This window comes from Anneissia japonica, unplaced genomic scaffold (assembly GCF_011630105.1).
Source record: "Anneissia japonica isolate Jap-2015-1 unplaced genomic scaffold, ASM1163010v1 scaffold288034_len148288_cov120, whole genome shotgun sequence".
Taxonomy (NCBI): Eukaryota; Metazoa; Echinodermata; class Crinoidea; order Comatulida; family Comatulidae; genus Anneissia; species Anneissia japonica.
In genome coordinates this window covers 118977-134443 of record NW_022742851.1, presented here as the reverse complement: position 1 = coordinate 134443, position 15467 = coordinate 118977, and the positions used below count along the sequence as shown (strand labels likewise).

General features: G+C 32.2%; 2 protein-coding genes across 2 annotated transcripts; both read right to left on the bottom strand.

Annotated features, from left to right (window-relative positions):
* Positions 1-5744: 5744 nt before the first annotated feature.
* On the bottom strand, positions 5745-9486 carry LOC117119264 (E3 ubiquitin-protein ligase TRIM56-like). Its single transcript, XM_033264066.1, has 3 exons — positions 9302-9486; positions 5970-6695; positions 5745-5764 (listed from the first exon to the last, which is right to left on the bottom strand). Exons 1-3 carry the CDS (start codon positions 9456-9458, stop codon positions 5745-5747), a joined length of 903 nt encoding a protein of 300 aa, XP_033119957.1. The 5' UTR covers positions 9459-9486.
* LOC117119265 lies at positions 9485-13945 on the bottom strand. Its single transcript, XM_033264067.1, has 5 exons — positions 13769-13945; positions 12538-12561; positions 11470-11988; positions 10540-10584; positions 9485-9716 (listed from the first exon to the last, which is right to left on the bottom strand). Exons 2-5 carry the CDS (start codon positions 12545-12547, stop codon positions 9634-9636), a joined length of 657 nt encoding a protein of 218 aa, XP_033119958.1. The 5' UTR covers positions 12548-12561; positions 13769-13945; the 3' UTR covers positions 9485-9633.
* Between the last annotated feature and the right edge of the window lie 1522 nt (positions 13946-15467).

Here is a 15467-nt window from a genome sequence, read left to right as displayed (position 1 = left end):
GACTGTTATTTTATTTATAACATTTAGGCAATCCTGCCTCATTGATTTACCTTTGTTTGTGCAATGTCTTTGTTTGTAATTTTTGTAATTTTAACTGAGGCGAAATAAATGATATGATATGATATGATATATATACCATGAAGATATATAAAATGGAATTGGTTTGAATGCAGGTTAACATTTACAAATAAATGTAAACAAACTAAACTTACTGAAACATATAGAGTAATAACAATTATACGGTACATACATATCAGATTCAGGTTTTATGGTCAAAGTATACATGAATATTTCTAAATTGATTAGGATTTAATACAGATTAACATTTATAATGAATCCAAAAATAAGCTTAGCTTTTTTTTTAATTCATTATAAATGTTAATACAGATTAACATTTATAATGAATCCAAAAAAAAGCTAAGCTTATTAACTATTAAATCATATACAGTATATTCCTTTTTATGATGATGAAATTATAAAAATACTTCTCCCCTCCCCCCTCTTTTAAATATTTTCCTGTTCCCCCCCCCCCCCCCCACTTTGAATCAGATTACTTATGCAGATTAGAATTTATAAGAAACCTTTAAAATGTATATAGGAATAATCAATCTGGCTCAACGCATGTTATTCATTTAATGGGTGTATGCCCGTAGGTGTATTTATAAAATACACTCTGTTGTGAGCTTGTTAGGTTTTTTTTATACAAAAAATCCAAAAGGAAATATACAGGTATTAAAAAAAAAATAAACCAACTTGTAAATATCAAAATTTATGAAAATCAAAGAGATAGGCTGTGTTGTGTAATGTGTAGGGTTAACTGTTGTGAGTTTGGTCAACGATGAGGGCGCCAGTGCAAACAAACGCAAACTAAATATACATCAATGCAGTCAGTATCACTTTTAATAATCTGCAAACTCTGTTTAGTCTGGTGAATAAAGAAATACAAATATAACAATCAATAACAATGATTCGCTTAACCATGAACAACAACAATGATAATAATGGCATCAATATTGTTGACTGATAATCGTCTCAATATCATACAGTACAATCGTAATCAACGATAATGATTTAATCTAAATGTTAAACTATAATTCAATGGCGAGACACAAGTAACAGTACATGACTAACTCGTCATCCGTAAATGCTAATATTAGAAACACAGTACATGAGTTCACAGTAAACATTCAAACCTTACATGAATTATGGCGCACAAACTCGTGATCACAACCCTTCAATTCAATCAATGATCTCGTATTCTCGCTCATATAAGTTGACTGTAAAGCAAGTATCAGAATACATAATGTTAATTACTTTACTACTACTACAATGATTACTTTATTTACTACTGAGTTTACATATCAAAGATTATAATCGTCAAATTAATCATGAAACATAGTGAATAGTGGGAATTATAAGGGCGCAGCAATATTGTTTTGACACTTGACCTAATTGTTATGACCTTTCTACATCGTTTGACCTCGTAAGAAACTTGAGAATACAGTATAAGAAACTTGAGAATACAACGTGGTTCCACTGAACCTGGTCAGCGAGCTCAGTCTAACTTTCAAACTCAGATAATTATCTTGAATTATCATTAAAGATTCTAAAGTTTACCGATAAATGATCTTGAAATATTACTTAAACTAACAGAAATAACAACTTTCTACCAACATAATTTGTGAGCAGCAGCGACGAAGGATACCTGCTACTGCTACTGGCGCACTTAACAAAGACAATGTGTAGCGCCGCCAACGTTAATGTACTACTTATCTTGAGTTCGTTTACAGGCTGTACAAAAAAACCCCAATAGTTTGAAAAGTAAAATGTTTAAAATCATTATGCAAGAAAATAACAAATTTGCAAGCACTACAAAAAAATAAAATCATTAGATCAATAATGTGTGATTCAAATTCTATGAGAACTACGGTACACTGTAAACAAACGAGGGTGGCAGATTACATTATTATTGTTTTCAGTTATATATTTTAACAGTTGAATAACAACCACCAATTCGAGACCACTTTTCCAAATGCCTAAATAAAAATTTTTAATCTTTTAAACAAAAGCTAGCCCTCTAATTGGAGACCAACCCCGAGACCACCCCAAATTTTCAGGTCCCAAATGTGGTTTCAAATTGGAGGGAGAACTGTAATTCAAAATTGAACAAGAAATTAAGCAATAAAAAAATATTTAAATAAATTTGGTTTTAAATAAAATCACAATAAAATAATGGACAGGTTAAAAAACAAGTTCCAGCAATCCAACATCATAAAGATCAAAAGAAGAAAGTGTTTATGGCAGATATTGCATCTGTCACATCATGAAGATTAAAATTTAAAAATATGTTTAGGGTTGGGGTATTACTGTTTCACTTTAGTAAATCATAATGATATTAATCTATGTGAAATATTTAAAGCACTTAATGTGTGAAATTTAAAGCACTCTAATATCATCTCTGTAAAAGTTGAAGTACTCAAATATTTCTGTCTGTCCTTACATGATTATTTTTCAACCAGTGAAGTTTTTGAATTCCACCTCAGCATATCAAACAATGGCAGCAGAGTTCATTCATTGCAGGGAGAGAATAAGAAAAAGTTTGAAGCAAGTAGTGAACAAACATTGAGAATTCTAGGAAAAATATTGCAAACCTTGATAGTCTTTAAGAGGATCATACAACAAGTAGAGTACTGCAGAGTAGAACAGAACAAGAGGTGAGGAAATAACTAGAATAGGAGATTACACTGAATTTTTTTATTACATTCAGTTTTTTTCATTATTATTTTTTTTTTAATTTGAAATGCATTTATTTAATTTGTTTATTTATAATGTATTTTAATATCAAGTCAATTGTAGGTGTTGTACCAGCATAAAATCAAAAGCAATATGAACATTTCTGGGCACATTTAAAATTATAACAATAATTATTAACATATTTTTTCATTTTTTGAGCAAGAAAAAACTTCCTTTGTCTCAATATTAATTATAATAATAAATTGTAAAAAGTATCTGGAACACCTAATAGATGACTTGTTAAACTCTTTTCTTTCTATTTTGTTGATATCAGAACACAGATGAGGAGGAGGCGGAGCTTAGTATTTACTTTGTCATCTGGTTCGCCGAGAACCATCAGACATTTTCAAATATGTTTAAGAAAGGTATGATCAAATATTTGATTTGTTAGAAATCTTTATTCTGGATACTCAGTATTTTTACACTGTTCTTCCCCGAGGTCCAGGGTATTATTTGTTTGTTGATAAGAACTAATCATAGGGTCATTCTTGAGTGATCATGATATACAGTTCTCAATAATACATGATTACACACTATTGTGTACTGGATAACGGTAGAACTGTACTACAAAGCACAGACCCTATATATAGGGTCTGTGTACAAAGTAAGCCACAAAAATGAATAGCAATTATACTATACAGACATCTATACAGATTTAGATGATTTATTGTCAAATTATATCATGAAGAAATATAAAATGGAATTGGTTTGAATGCAGGTTAACATTTACAAATAAAGGTATACAACAAAAGCTAAGCTTGCTGTTAATCATATATAGTAATAACAATTATACTCTACATACATATCAGATTCAGATAATTTATAGTCAAAGTGTACATGAAAATCTATAAATTTATTAGGTTGTATAAAGATTAAAATTTATGATGAATGCAAAAAAAAGCCAAGCTTAACTACCTAAATCATATACAGTATATTCCTTTTTATGATGATGAAATAATAAAATGCTTACAAACCCCCTTTTAAATATATCCCTGTCCCACTACTTTGAATCAGATTATTTACGCAGATTCAAGTTTATAAGAAAAATTAAATATATACAAGAATAATCAATCTGACTCTAATTCATTCTGACTCATGACTTATTCATTTAATGGATGAATGCCCATAGGTGTATTTATAATATACACTCTGTTGTGTGCTTGTTAGGTTTTTTTTTTATACAAAAAAACAAGAAAAAATATACAGGTACTAACGAAAGAATAAACAAACTTGCAAATATCAAAATTTATGAAAATCAAGGAGATACAAGTTGATAGGCTGTACAAAAAGCCCCAATAGATTGAAAAGTAAAATTTTTAACATCAATATGCAAGAAAATAACATGTATATGCATTATATGATTAAAAACTTCAAATTTGACCAGCACTACACAAACTAAAATCATAAGTTAAGTGTGATTCAAATTTGATGAGAACTACACTGTAAACAATTGAGTTTGGCAGATTACAGTATTATTGTTTTCAGTTAAATAATCATAACTTCAGCTCTATATGTATGTCATATTCAATAATCAAATATTTAACAGGTTTATAATCATTATGCCAACTTTATTTTCATATTATTGTATTCAATAATTATTTTATGTTTAAGATCCATAACTTAACTCTATGTTGATGATATGAAATAATGGATATGTAGATATTCCTAAACTTATAAATTTGAATTGTTGAAAATACACAAGTTAAACAAGTGGACTGACAATATTTAATAATTGAATATTTTTACTGTTTTGCCACCATAATTTGCTACTGCAAGTCTCCTTGGATGATATGAAATGATGGATAATCCCCATGGATTGTTGATTCCATCTTCTGGTTTATCAATTCTTTTTATGAAATTTCCATCACTACTGAATAGCTGTAGTTTATGTTGACTTGATATAATGATGTTGTCATCCTCATCAACTATTACTGCTCTTGGAGAATTTACCTTACCATCCTCATCACCCGCTTCAACAAGGACTTTTATAAACCTTCCCTCATTATTAAATAATTGTAATCTACTGTTTCCATACTCCAATACAAGAAGGTGTCCTTGGTTAGTAAGAGTAACATCAATGACATCACTCATTTGACCTTCTTTTGTACCTTCTGACCCTATTGTTTTGATGGTCTTGCCATTATTCATGTCAAACATGTACACACAGCTACTGTACAAATCTGCTACATACAAAACATTTGATGTCTCATCCACATGAATACACCATGGTGCATTCAATGCTCCCTCACCAATTGTTTTAATCACCTGACCATTCCTATTGCATATTTTGATGGGTTTACCATTGCAATCAGTGAATGCTATGTTACCATTCTTCATTTTGTACATTCTGTGAACATGCACACCTTGTGGTAGTGTAACCTTACCAATATATTCTCCTGATTGCTTGTACTTAAGCATTTTATTTGTTGCACATGAAACCAGTAAGGAGTCATCTTTATACTTAACTACATCTCTAATATATTTTGCATTTATATGAATAGTATTTACTAATCTGTCTTCTACTTTGATTGTCATTGGTGATTGGTTAATTGGTTCATCATCAGTACTCACATCTAGTTTAAAAATTCCTAGACTTGTGCACTTTTCTGTCACAAAATAATCTCCATTTTCATCTTCCTGAATTTGAGAGCTTTTGGTGTCCCCTGTAGGCTGTGTCCATGTTGCCTTCAGTTGATTTGCATATATTTCATGTTCATCTGTTTTGATTATTTTGACAATAATTGTCTGATCTTTGATCACAGATTCCTCTCCTTCTAATTTTAAACAGTCTGCTACCCTAAAATCTTTTACAGTCCCTATAGCACATTGTCTCAATGAAGTCATTTGCCGTTTGTTTATGAAGTAGTAAAGTTCTCCATTATCACCTGGCTCTTTTTTTGGCAATTTGTTGATTCTGTCCTTCAGTGCTGTAATTATTGTTTCACTTGACTTCATTGCTGTGCCTTTATCACTTTTCAGTAATTGATGAAGAAAAGACAGTTTTGTATTTATATCAGATATTGTTGTTTTTAATTCTTCGATTTTTACATCATTTACCTTCTTTTTTCTTTTGTAGATTGTCTCTACTTCATTTTTCATTTTGTCTCTATTCTCCTTTACATTTTTGAATATTTCTTCAACATGATTGTCTATATCTCTCAAACATGTGTCTTTACTTTGGTCTAATTTGGTAGCATTCTGTATAACAGCTTTGAGACCATCTTCTAATTTGTTAAAAAAGTGTTGGGCAGATTTTTCCAAGGTGGCTGAAGTTTCTTTAAATGTTTGGAATGCGTCTGAAATGTTGATTGATTTGTGTTTTCCATCCCATGCATTGTGGTCCATAAGTATACAATGTACACAGATTGGAGTTTTACAATCTGTGCAGTAGAACTCCAAAGGTTTACTGTGATGTGAACACTGAGGTGGATGTAACAAAGTCATCTCAGAGGGGCTCATTGATTGCACATCCTCCATTAAATATAACTTGTGATTTGCAAAGAGTCTATAATTTGTATGATGATCACTACAAGTAGAGCACAAGTACTGTTTGCAATCCTTGCAGTAGTATTTTACCTGTCCTTCCTTTCCACAAACACATTTCATCTGATCTTTTTCAGAAATTTGTTCCATAGTTTCTAATAAGTTATTTAGAAAGGTATTTGGTGGAAGATTCTGAAGCCCGCCCTTTGGAATGGGATATGATTTTGAGCATGTTGGGCAAGTCAGTTCACCATTCACCTTAACCCAGTCTTCCAGACATGCCAAACAAAAGCTATGTAGGCAGGTGAGGGATTTCGGATTCTTAAGTCTCTTAAAGCAGATGGTACACTCTAACACCTTTTCATCAACATTTTCCAGAAACTGATTCAACTTGCTGGTAGCCATCTGGGAATAAAATCCTGTAAAATAAAAAAATATTTTAAAGTAATAATATACTTAGGCCTAATAATGTTACAGTGAAGTAATTATATCCTAATTTGAATATTATTTACTATTATTTCCAAGCTGCAACCTACAAGCTTATCAAGCACTGTAGCTCCACTATATGTGTGAGCATTTCAGTTAGATGTATCAGAAAAAGTGACGGTGGGTTTGATCTGTATATTTGTTTTATAGATGTGAAAAAAAATATTATTAACAATATTTCAGCATTGCTTAATTTTTAAAGTTTTTTTATAAGGCATAATTAGGTACTAAACTCCACACTTCTCTAATCACCTCGCTGCTCCAGTACTGTTTTACACTCTTCATTACCATCTCTAGACAATTCCTTGAATATTCCCTTAGATGCTAGCGAGAAAATTGTTTTATGAAATGAATGTTTCTCAAAGAAAGTTATTCTAACATTATTGTTTTATTTTGAAATGTAAAAACAATTTAAAATAATAAAATGCAGTCATAGGTTGGATTCACACTAGAGACCTATTATCCGTATCAGGAGTTAACCGTTAATACCAGAGTGGGAACGGCCAATGGATTAGCTTTAACCGTTACCAGGATCTGGATTCACCAACGGTTAGCGAGCGCTATCAGTCTGTTGCACTCATTATAAACCAATCACATGTATGCAATTCCAATTTTTAGTTTCCTACTGGCCAGTGATCCTATTATCTTGATAGCTGGATCAGGTATTTCCTAGTATGAACGGGTGAGCACGTCTGTTACTGGATCCTTCTAACTGTCAGCTGGTGTGGGGGTGTTTGTGTGTGTGTGCTCCAGTGAACCCATACCAACCGATGACACACCTGTGAAGACACACCTGTTTAGAGATGACATACTTGCAAGCGATGACGTCGCCAGTTCTCAAAATAGCTTTAAACAGCGGGAGCTCCCTCTATATACCCCCTGGTGAAATATCTGAGCTTTTCCTCAAAGGTCGCCGTTAGTTAGGAATTTTTTCAAGTTCATAGATAAGCAGCGGTATCTTGTGACATACTCGTACTCAGTTATGCAGTGGCCTACTCAATGTTATAGGGCTGTTGCTAAACATCCCTTGCTTACTCACAGATATAGCATTACACACATTTTTAACATAAAAAAATGAAGATAAACTATGTCACCACTTGTAAGGTTTTTTTTCAATGTCATTGGTTGTAGCTCCTTCACATGTGTGTGTGAGGGAACATAGCCCAGATAATGTAATATTACAGTATGGCAGTCCGCCATGTAATATTGTGTACCTGTAATGCTCATGTTGGTGTGCCCGATTCCAATGTATGTTCTGGATACAAAGACTGGATCTTCACTATTATTGTAGTGATATGACAAGCGAGATGGTTTACATTCAATAACTGAACTGACTACATCTCTTCTGGTTATAATGCAAAGCGTTTATTTACTATTCTACTGCATGATATATACAAGTAGGGTTGTGAGACATAGTGTTTCCTTCAAGGTATCAGAAGGAAGTCCTCTCTAGATAACTAATACTTTACTTTTCATACAAGCTTGGGGTGTGGTGGACTTTCTCTGATTGGTTGAAAGATATCACCTTATCCTAATCATTTGACTATTACATCATTTTGGGGAGTTTCTGTTGGTCAGATAATATAACAACTTTGGGGGTAGACATTAACTTATATTTAGTAATGAGCTGTCTCTCAATCAAGCTTATTTAATAAATCAAATGTAAGGAGTTGACCACTGGGGTTTTTGTCACGAATTGGCCATTGTCCTGTCAAAGACTTTATATAATATAATTAAGGAGACATTCAACAGGTGTCTAATGGGTTAGTGAGGTAAAAGTTCAGTTCAGTGGTATAGTTGAATTGGCCTATATAGTGTTGGTTATCTTAACACATAACAATAAACCTGTCCTCATATACACTATAGCCCTTATTAATGTCTCCTTAATAGGTGAGTCCCATGAGAATGCGTAGGCCGTAGTGTTAAAATATATACTCTCCACCTTTATAAGTTGTGTTCACTATGTGGTGTCCCCTCAGGGGTGTCCCAAATTAGGGTTTCTATTGTACTTGGAATTGTATTGATAATGTTTCTGTTGGAAATATTAGATTTTCAAGAAAAACAGAAAATTTATGTAAAGGGTTAGGAGGCAGTGGTGGCACCAGGATTTGCTGGGAGTAAGGTGGAAATGTTTCTGATGGGAATTAAGGCGGATTTCTGCAATGAAGTGGGTGAACTTGCATAGTATTTAGTACAGCCTTTTCTTTAAACAAGTATACTTTTAGCAACAAGCATATGTGGTAAAGACAAGCCAAACCAGTTGCTCGTCACAAATCCTGTTTCAGAAATATTGGCCAAAAAATGCTGGAATGCCAAATTTAAAAAAAATCTATTTTATTGCACTAAACTAACCTTTATGTATCCATACATCATGTGATTCTGTTATTTTCCCTATTTTCAATGTTAAAACAACAATTTTTTAATGATTTGGTGATTATTCTACCATAAACTTCTCAAGTATTTTTCTTTAAACAGGTATCATTCTTATCATAATAAAATTGTATCCAACTGGCTTGAATTAATTTTCATATTTTCTCACCTTTTCCTGTCAGCTTACTGAGCACCGCTTTGTATTCATTTTCATCGATGTACGTCATCCATTCATCTATGAACTCTTGCTGATGTTCCACTGGGAATAATATGTTAGCTAAATCTTTGATGAGCTTTCCACTAGAATGTATTTCCCATAGCTGCATCAAAGCATTAGGATCATTTGTTGATAGGTAAAATACTATTGATCCTTTCCCAACCTTGGTTAATGTTAGACCATAACGTTTGTAATAGATAATAAGTTTCTCAAACTTGTCAAAAAACTCTGGTATATCCTTTAAAGTTAGGGAGTCTTTATTTTCATCAAGTTCATTTAACAAATTAAGAGCATACTTTTTTATATGGTCGTCCTTCAGAATCACAGGATTCTCCTTTGCGTTTCTGAATTACTTTCACAGCAATTTCTTTCAAAATAAAAGATAAAATGACATATTTTAAATCTATAATTATTAAACAATCTAGCATATATAATTTATACTTTACATGGTCAGTAATCAACAATATCTGTACTGTAGATATAAAATGAGAATTATGACATCAGAGTTGTTTTGAGTAAACAGTATTGTCTTCCACAGTGTGGCTATGTTCACACACAAGCGTAAGGCTGGCGTAAGTCTGGCGTAGTGTACGCCCTTTTTGTGTGAACTAGGTAGTTGTTGCACAATGCTAGCTGAATAATCAGAGTAAAATTGTTCATTTAAAGTACAATCATCAAGTTCACTTTGAACAATAGGCCTAATCATATCAAGTTCACTTCAAACAATTCACATATTTAAAAGTGTTAATGATGCACTCTAAATATTTTACTAAAGTTGAACCCGTACATTATTATTTCAAACTGAAAACATTCCTCCATAGGCCTATATTATTACTAGTTTAATGCCAGCGTTATGGCGAACGTTTGTGTGAACGGTTTGGAATTTTAATTCATGGATTAGCTTACGCCGGCGTAAGATTCACTAGTCTTACGCAGTGTGTGTGTTAAAATATGGAGGCATAAAAATGTTCTTCAAGGTTAAATGAATAATAAAACAGTTGAGTAGCTTAGTATCATTTTAAATGTACTGTGGGGCAGACATTTTGTACCTGTTTTTTCATGCATTTCTTTTTGTTAAGTTTAAATTGTTAATTATTTCCTTCTTTCCTACATGAACTTGGAAAACAACTTTAGTTTTTGTGTTTTAATTATAATGATCAACCATACTTTATATGAACATGTATAATTACCTTCACTAAGGCTATGTCCAGAGTTCGAAGATGCATTTGGGATTTCTGTAAATAAAGTTAATTTAATATAATGCATTACAAATTCTGAAGGTAGACATAATTAAAAGTTTAGGGACAATGGTGTGTCACCATTGGGGGCAAGGGAAGTAGATCCTCAAGAAAGTGAGGAGGACAATTATTCTAAAATGTCAGCATGGGATTTTATGCCTTAAAGCATTGCCACTGCAATAAATGGAAGATTCATTAATGAATGAATCTCTTAATTTTCTGTTTAGTAACTCATAAAGCAATTCAATATTAAATATTATAATCATATCCATTTCTTGAGTCAACACCAACTGGAGCCTCATCTTGGTTGGGGTTAAGGTGCAAAAATTTAAGGAAATAGTAGGCCTCCCTCTAGATGGCTGGATGTGGACATATGTTTATAGTAAAATTCATTATCATCACCCATTTTACTCAGAATGAAGATTTCTTTTTATCAGCGATTTTCAGCAACCATACAGATCTATGATAATTTCTGTGATGTATTGTACCACAGGAAAATAGAACTTTAACTTTCTTTGATGTAATAAAGTTGCAAAGCAAATAATACTGCAGATTTTCACTATACCCTTGATCAGTTGTTCTCAAAAATAAGGGCCAGAATTTTTCATTGAATAAAAGTTTGAATTGCCAGGGCCAGAGATGATGGCACATAGTGCCCTCTGACCACCACAGTTGCATATCACTCAATGGGTCATCAGTATACAGTATTTCTTTACTGTTTACTGTTGCGATACTTCTTCTGATTTGATTGATTAAATTGCTACAATTTACGGGGCAATATATAGCCACTGGCAGTTAGCTAATGCATGATGGACTCTACATATATAGTCACACCAGATGACAATATTAATTTGATATAAAAATAGCAATTAACTTGAATACCTTCTGTTAAAGCTTCCACAGCATGTTGGAGTTTAAGGGAATTCAGTTTTTCAATGAAGGCATCCATTTTTCCTTCACAAATTACCCTGTTGTGCTCCAGATCCATAATCAAACTCCATGTGTCTGCATATTCCTTTACTGGTTTGTTATATATTGCACTGATCTTATTTACATCTTCATCAATCAGTACCATTCCAAGCTTCATTATTTTTCGTCTGTGATGTGTGAATTTTGAGATTTCTACATCCTCAACATTTTGAAATACTGGCAGTATATCTTTGATCCCTCTTTGCTCTGTTACATTTATGGTATCATAGAGAACATTGAGATTAGCTGAGTGAAGATGTCCAGAAGCAGTTAACATATCCATTAATTCCATCACCTTTGTAGCCTTATTCAACTCATAATTGTTTTTCAAAAGTTCTCTGTACAATACTTTCAGCATATTTGTGTATTTACGTTGATCATACCATTTTGAAATATCTGACAACAGCTCTCTGAAAGCATCATCATTGATTTCTATGAAATTAACAAAATAGAGATTTCATAACCGATGGTTCATAAATACCCATTATTTACAGTAAATTGAAAGGTATTTAAAAGAAAATGTCCTTCATTTCATTATTTATTTGATCTAATAAACAATAATTAAACAGTAATTAGAAAAATGGGTAGGGCCAACCAAAAAATAAATTAAATTAATCATGAGAAAAAAAAACTTACACAAACATAGAATTGTCAAAATGAAGATGATCTCTAAAACTGCAAAATTAACTAATGGTCTTGAAAGCTTATCTTAAACTAGTGGATGTCAGTTGCCTAGAATTATTGTGTGAGGGACAAATTGCTGTAGTTTAAATATTAGATAGCCCACCAATCAAAAATAACAAAAAAATAATAATATTATCTCAGAGCCAATGACAATAATTATAAATTCTCCTAAAATGCAAGTCATCTTCTTATAGTCGTAACCCAGTCTTCTAGACAAATATGCTAAATAGTTGGAGAAAGTTGAGGGATTTTGGATTTTGAAATCTCTAAACGCCTTTAAAAACTGATTCAACTTACTGGTAGCCATCTTGATATAAAATCCTGTGAATTTTAAATAATTTAAATAATTATTAATTAATTTGGAATGGATACAAATAATGATTTTAACATGATACAGTATATGTGCTGACATAATAAGAAGTATCAAAGTTTTTTAGAATAAAAATCTGAGTGCATTTTTAATATATGAGCTGTTTTTACAGATCTATATTAAACCCTGCATTGTCTGAATAGGCTCTTCAGTTTCCATACATTATATTTTTTATTTCAGAGAAGTTTTAAAAATTATCCCTGTGGCCATGCAGAAAAAAATTGTATTTATTTAGGCTTGAGAGTGGAGCTAATTTATTGGTCAGTTCAGTTGTAAACTATCTTTGTATACTACATTGTATCCAACTGGTAATTGGTTAATTGTAAGACTATTGCTAATTATGTATGCATAAGCTCTTTTCTATTTGGTTTTCAATTTTTTACTTCACACACCTGATGAAGCTGGCATTGACTGCCAGCGAAAGCTTGTGTTTAATAAATAACATCTAAGTTAGTCTCAGAGTGCTGCCTTTTAATTTTCTTTGTATGTTGTAAACTATGAGTGAGTTGTTAGCATGTATGCACAGTGATCATCTGTCTCAAAACATAGCAATTGTGATGCTGATTGTCTCTTGAGGCAGAATTCTTACTAAAAATTATACACACATTTGCTTAGCAAACCCACACAAAAGGCAATTTGATAAACTGGTCTTGTGTTTGCTGGGCTTAAAGGTAGCAATCATTATGGTAAGCAATCTGTAAAATGAATGTAGGAAATATCTATTGTGATGTAAAACATTAAGTATTTCTTCTCTGTGTAAATGTGGAGCTAATTGAAAGAATAGATTATATGCCTACTACTTTATTTACCATGTTTTTCACACTTCTTATCAGCAAGTAATAAACATAATTTCTTTGCAAGTAGACCCTTATTACTTGTATCTTATTGTTTTTTTTCATTAACAATCCTATCTTATATAGTAATATTTACTGCATATATCTATAATAATGATATATAATCTTTTAATCATTGTTTGGTTTATTGGTGTGTAGTAGGCCTCTATACTTTACAAATATATTTGTATAATGCTGGGACATTCTTCAATGATATTTTACTAATAGGTCAATAATATTTTGATTCAGTATTTTCACTTTTTTTTTATCATTATGTTAAGCATTGGATTTAATACTAAACAACATAAATTAATGAAATATTTACCTTAAAATTCTTTGCTTGGTTATTCAGTGAGGTGCATATTATATGTGAAGTGTCTCCAATCAGGAAATGGGTGTTTTTCAAGGGTTTGCTCTGTATCTTTATGTGATTTGGTTAAAGCTGTTTCTTTGTGTGTCTATCAACCAACCATGACTTCGTAAAGCAGACTGAGAACTATTCAATATTAAAGTAAATTGTTATTTAATACAAAGTACATTCAGCATGTGACCCCATTTCATTGTCATCACTCTCGCTATATCAATTCAAACATAAAAGTACCCCAATGGAAATAGGTCTTTGGACTAACTTGCCAGGTTATTATTTGGATTTGTGTTTTTGACACCAAAGAAAATTAATCTACCAACTCCTTTTAATCCCGTTTTTTCCCTCTTTTTTTCTTCATACCATCTCCACTGTCTTCTGTTCTATTCTCTTCCTTTTTTTGCTCTACTTTTTCTCCTCCTTTCCTTCCTTCCTCCCCTTCATTTCTACTGATTTGTTTCTTTCCATCTCCTCTTTTTAAGCTGGTCAATATTATTAAAAGAAGATAATATTTACACTTTTTTACGAAATGAAAACCATGTATTTATGAGAATAGAAAGATTTTTTTTTTTTTTTTGAATTACGTAAAAGAAAATGAATCAATAAACAATTATAGAATTTGATGAATGAGAAGAATTCATATTGAGCTTTGGTTGAAATTATGCAGAGTTCCAGATTTGTTAACCATGAAACTATTAATCATGAGGCAAAAGTTTCCTTAGCAGAAATGATCCATAGTGAGCTGTCAAATGGTCTTCAGAGGGAGCTGTTAGCAGCTCCATAAACTTAACTTTAATTGGTTTTAAGAATGTCCATTGAAAGTTAACAAGAGAGTCCTGGCCAGCAACATCAGAATGTAAACAAGAAACCCATTACAATCACTCACTTTATCTTGTGGGCTTCACTGGCAATAAATAATTTAAGAACCCATCGCTATTCAACAAACCAACAGGATTTATAGCCCAAGTTTTTTCCAAAAGTCGGGTGCCATGTACCAGTTCTGTTAACAGCCAAAAATGCAGCATGTGGACTTATTTACTTGTTTTCTCCATGTATACTGTATACTCACACAAATATATCCCCCACTTGCACACACTGTGTGGTACAGTGTGCTTTTACAAACTCTTGCCATTCTTGTATTTGAACATTGGTGATAGATATTAATGCAACACATCCACACACAACCATTAGGAGATGCCCTCATACCCACCCGCCATGTACTCACACACATTGACACACACAGACACACACAAACACACACACATCAACACTTAATAGATGACTGGTTATAAACTCTTGCCTTCTTTTTCCTTGATTTCAGAACACTGAGAAGGCAGAGCTTGTATTTACTGTGTGATGTGGTCTGCTTGTCATTCCAATGAGAGCCATCAGACATTTCCAAGTAAGGTATATACTAATCAGTGTACTGTTTGTTCTTCTGAGATTAACTTTGGGACTTAAAAACATAAAGTGTGGTCTCAGGGTTTAGAGGTATGTTTGTGATAAAAAAAGTGGTCTTGAAGTAGAGGTCCATGGTCTTTAATTGGAGAGCAAACTATACTCATGCTTGAGTAATCATGAGATACACTTTTCTATGTTACATGGCCACAAACTACTGTATACATTTAGTTGGTAACAGTAATTAGAACTATACTAAACC